General features: G+C 38.3%; 2 protein-coding genes across 2 annotated transcripts; both read right to left on the bottom strand.

Annotated features, from left to right (window-relative positions):
- Positions 1–2388: 2388 nt before the first annotated feature.
- LOC131858294 (uncharacterized) lies at positions 2389–3222 on the bottom strand. Its single transcript, XM_059211491.1, has 2 exons — positions 3118–3222; positions 2389–2991 (listed from the first exon to the last, which is right to left on the bottom strand). Exons 1-2 carry the CDS (start codon positions 3220–3222, stop codon positions 2389–2391), a joined length of 708 nt encoding a protein of 235 aa, XP_059067474.1.
- Positions 3223–4032: 810 nt separating this feature from the next.
- LOC131858293 (secreted RxLR effector protein 78-like) lies at positions 4033–4503 on the bottom strand. The gene has a single exon (XM_059211490.1). It carries the CDS (start codon positions 4501–4503, stop codon positions 4033–4035), a length of 471 nt encoding a protein of 156 aa, XP_059067473.1.
- Between the last annotated feature and the right edge of the window lie 701 nt (positions 4504–5204).

The raw sequence follows: 5204 nt of genomic DNA, 5'->3' as shown, positions 1-5204 counted from the left end.
ACTCTTGCGCACCTAACCCAATTTTTTTTTTAAATTCTGGAAAATTTAATTTCTGCATATGAGATGTATTTAATCCAATGGCAGGAAAGGGGACCCTCAGAATTTCAGGAGCAAGGAAGGCAAAACAACATAGGAGACAACAAAAGACATATCGAAGAATCTTAAAGGTAGAACGGGAGCTCCGTGAGATCGAAGAAAAAGAGGAGATTGCTCAATATCACAGGAACATCCACTGTTTCTTAACCAAGTACAAGTTTTTTGATGAAATTGATGTGATGGCTCGCGTGGTGTGGGACAATGTCATTGCAGAATAACCCTTCTATCTTCTGTCTTTTTCTGTTGTTTATAAAAATTCAATTTTTTTTTTTTTTTTACTATGAGCAATTGATCTTATATCAATTCACAATTGAGTAGTCATCACATTGCAATTGCTTAAACATTAATTTGCAATTGATGATACATCAATTCACAATTGATTTGATATCAATTCAAATTTTCTATTTAGGTAATTCACAGTTGTTAGATTTAGTTTTTCTTATTTTGTTTTGTTTCTTTTTAATCAAGTTCTGCCTACGGGGTAGTACCCATTATATTTCCTTCAAAAAAAACCTTACAAAGGGTGAAGGAGATGAACTCCTATGGCTACATCCCACATGGATCAATTATACAAATACTTAATCCCATTGCCCATAGCCACCAACCTATCCCCTACTCCATCAGGAAAGAGATCAACATTTTCCTGGAGGAGAGCTTCAAACCTTTCCATGCTATTCTCCTTAACAATACCTGCCTTGAAAATGGTCCAGGCCTTCTGCATCTTCTTCTTCTTCCCTTCTGCCTGCAAGCCAAAATACCCCAGCATACAACCATCTGCTGGGCTAGAGACTATTCCATCCAAGGCTCTCATAACTTCAAGAAAAATGCCTTCATCCACTGTCCTACACAGGATACCATTGGCTGAGATGGGGTGGCCCAACACTTGAATAATCGACTGAAACAAATCCTCCATCAGATGACTGTCATGAAAATGTCCCCCGTCCTAATAGTCAGGGCCCAAAATGTCTACCACCATGACTTTCTCCTACTCGTTGGCCTTTTTAAACAATCGCTCCACCTATTCTTCGGGTGTTTCCTCCAACCCGACGATCTTGCTGCATTTACAAACAATTCCTAGATGATCCACCATTCTTTCGAGTGCTGAAAAAGAATTCCTGATTGATTTGATAAATATTGTTCTCGGTGGACCTCCATCAATGCTCCCCTTCCAATGAAGCTTGAGGTGATCCGACTGACAGTAAAACTTGCGTATTGGCTGTGAGGGAAACACCCTCTACCAACATCGTCAAATGCATTCTGTCCATACCCTGATAGGATCTTTGATTCTGCAAACATATTATTTTCGATGAGTAGCAATTTCTAGGCATCTTGATGAACTACTCAGGTGCCATGTGTTCTTGCCGCCAAAGAGTCAATGTCCTGTTTACAAACTCCAATTTGTACTCCGCCAAATTTTATCAATTTGCCACTACAATACCCTGGCAGCTGATGGGGACCAAAAGGTCATAGCCATGCTATCTGATCCCCTGTTGAAGATATCTTTTGCAGTCCTTCAAGCATTGTCCTTAGATATCCTCCATTGCATAAATCATTTTTAGCACCCGAGCCAGCCAAAACACATGTGTTGCTTCACACACTCACCTTAGCATCTATATAATCATACAGTCTGCTGACCCCCGAAGATAGTTTCCCAATCAATGGTGAATCTATAATTTGATAGACCTCGAACACTATGTGCAATCATGTTACTAATACCATATCACCTACCTCGATGCATACTTCCTATCTCAGACAAGATCTCTGTTATCGGATTCCAGATCTTGGAATCCTGGCTTTATCTACAGCAAGGACTAAAAATAGACCGTCCGACAATTCCTCCACATTAGACAGTTGTTTTGGACCATCGCAATCAATTCCACTATTTGCAAGCCAATTCGCCGCCGAGTTGCCCTCTCGATATATGTGTTTGAAAGAATATCTTTCTAAGCTATCACATAAACCTTGGATCTTGGGATGACACGCCTCCAATTTCCAATTTTTGAATTTTTGTTTGATTATCCTGTTCAAGACAATTTGAGAGTTGCCTTCTACTTCTAACGATCAAAATCCTTGGCCCACATTCCATTCCAATATAGCTAACAACCCTACAATTTCTGCCATATTGTTTGTAGTGATTCCTAAGGGACCAAAATTTGCACTAACAAAATTACCAAATTCATCCCTTATAATGACCCCATAGCTCAATTTACCAGGATTGCTGCGGCTAGCCCCATCAAAGTTAACCTTCAAGCTTCCTGCTGAGGGAGGACTCCAAACTATACTTCCTCTATTCTACTTCTTGTCAACAAACTTGTAACCACTGTTCTTCGTCAAATTCCATAGCCTTTCCATTTCTTTGTCCCAGGAAGAATAAGTGAAATACTTCCTTCCCACTACTTTGACGTTTATAACTTCTTCAATGGCTACTTTGATTTTTGGGATTAGAAGCTCAAAAGGCAGAGCTTCCTCGTTGAACACCCTTCGATTTCTCTCCTTCCAAATATTCCATGCAAGCATGGCCAGACTAACCACCCACAAAATGCTCCATTTTGATTTCTTATAGCATGTAGGCCATGCCAATAAAAAACTTTTTAGTGATTGACTTCTCACCGATCCATACTGCAATTTATCCAATAGCCAATCCCAAACTCTTTTAGTGTATGAACACCAGAATAAAAGATGATCCGTAGTCTCTTCATTCTCCTTACATAGTATACATACACTTGGACCTGCAATTCCAATTAGTTTCAACCTTTCCCCTGTTAGTATATGACCATGCAATGCTGTCCAAAGGAATGCCCCTGCCTTGGGCAGTACCATTTTGTGCCAACACAATGCCGAAGGCCAATCCACATTCTGTTCTCTGCTTCTAAGAATCTCGTATCCCAAATTAACCTTATATTTTCCAGATTTTGACACACACCATAATAAACAATCTACTTATTTTTGGTAGATAATTTTTTTCTTTCTACTCAAGATATCCTTCAATTTAATACAGTTTTCCATCTTCCATTCACCCACAATTTTCCACTCAATCCACTCAGCCTCCTTCTGCCCTTCCAAAATGTAAGCCACAAAAGGACCAACCAGTGCTTCCACTTTATTAATCCACACCGGATCATCCATTTCCTCAGCTAAGGAAATGTCTCCATTCCAAGAATCTCTCCAAAATTTTGCCTTTCCACCGTTGCCAATTTTCCAAGTTAAATGCTCTGTTATGATATTTCTGCTTTCCCAAATAAATTTCTAAATTGGAGATCCATTGATCGAGTTTGCCACAGTAAAAATCCTATCTGCTTCATTTGAGTCCAAATACTTTGCAGTCATGATCTTACACCAGGTTTTTTCAGGCTGCTCATACATCCTCCATGCTAACTTAGCACCTAGAGACAAATTGTGCAAGTCCATTTTCCTTAGACTCGCTCCCCCATCCATTTTAATAAGACAGGTTGTATCCCAATTTATGAGTGAAATTTTCTTTTTCTCATGCACCCCTTCCCATAAGAACTTTTAAAGCAAACTGTCTAGCTCTTTTGTAGCTTTATATGATAATCTGAAGCATGACATATGATATATAGGGATCGCTGAAAGAACAGATTTAATCATTTGGATTCTCCCCACCTGTGTTAACCATTTGTTCTTCCATGAAGATGCCTTTTCTTGACATTTGTTAATCAATTCCTCCCACATTCTATTTTGGTATCTACCAAGATCTAGTTGCACCCCTAAATACTTCAGAGGAAGACTGCCAGTCGAAAATCCCAATATCTTACCAATTTTACTTTGCATCCTTACATTAGTATTAAAGAAATATATCATTGACTTATCAGTGTTCATGCTTTGTCCCAACCCTTTTTCATAATCATTCAGTAACATCTTCATTACCTTAGCTTCCTTCTTAGTGGCTTCCCCAAAAATAATTGTGTCGTCGACAAATTAAGAATGGGAAATTGGATCAATATTGTCATGGATGTGTACACCTTTCCACAATCTTGTTTCTACAAGTTTTTTAATATTTCTTCCAATAATTTCGGCCATTAATACAAACAAAAGTGGAGACAAGGGGTCACCTTGTCTAAGACCATTCGTGGCATGAAAAAAACCATCTATAGATCCATTTACAATAATAGAATATGAAACAAAAGTAACACAATGCTTTATACAATTTATCCAACTAGAATCAAAACCGAATCTTTCAAGAATAGAAAAGAGGAAGTACCAAATCACCCGATCATACGCCTTACTGATATCTAATTTGACCACCATCCGCTGCATCTTGCTTCTTTTCATCGAATGCATGGTTTCAACAACTGTGATTCTACTATCAACAATTTCTCTACCAGGGGTAAATCCATGTTGCTCTGGAGACACTAGCTTGTCCAAAACAAGCTTCAGCCTATTAACCATTACCTTAGATATTATTTTGTATAACGAATTACATAGAGATATAGGCCTATAATCAGCAATGCTTGAACAACTTTGCTTTTTTGGGATCAGAGTTATAAGCGCGTTGTTCACTTCTTTCACAAATTCCTCCACCACCAACCATATGTCCTCACCCATGAACTTCCAACACTTCTAATAAAATTCCATGGTCACCCCATCTGGTCCAAGAGCCTTACGCGGATGTAATGCAAATGTAGCCTTTTTAATTTCATCTTTTGTAATTGGAGACATTAGTATATCATTATCCTCCTCCGTAATCTTCTTGTCAATAATATCCAACAGATATCCAACAGATTCATCACTCTCCCCCACCGCAGATCCCAAAATTTTCTCAAAATATCTTATTGCTATGCATTCCAACTCCTCTTCTTTACCAACCAATCTGCCTGAATCATCCGTCAAATGATTAATTTTGTTTTTGTTCCTCTTTGCTTTTAATGAAGCATGAAAGAATTTTGAATTTGAATCTCCAGCTTCGATCCATAATTCTCTGGATTTGTCCCGCCAAAACATTTCTTCTCTCAGAAGAATCTCTGCCAATTCTGCTTTAAGAGAATTATTAGTATTAAATTCTTCATTTGACATCCCCTTCTCAATCACCAAGTTATTAAGCTTGTCAAGTTCCACTTCCACCCTCATTTTCTCTAAAAAAATATTCTTGA

Source organism: Cryptomeria japonica, chromosome 9 (assembly GCF_030272615.1).
Source record: "Cryptomeria japonica chromosome 9, Sugi_1.0, whole genome shotgun sequence".
Lineage (NCBI taxonomy): Eukaryota > Viridiplantae > Streptophyta > Pinopsida > Cupressales > Cupressaceae > Cryptomeria > Cryptomeria japonica.
This window is presented reverse-complemented; position numbering and strand designations above follow the sequence as displayed.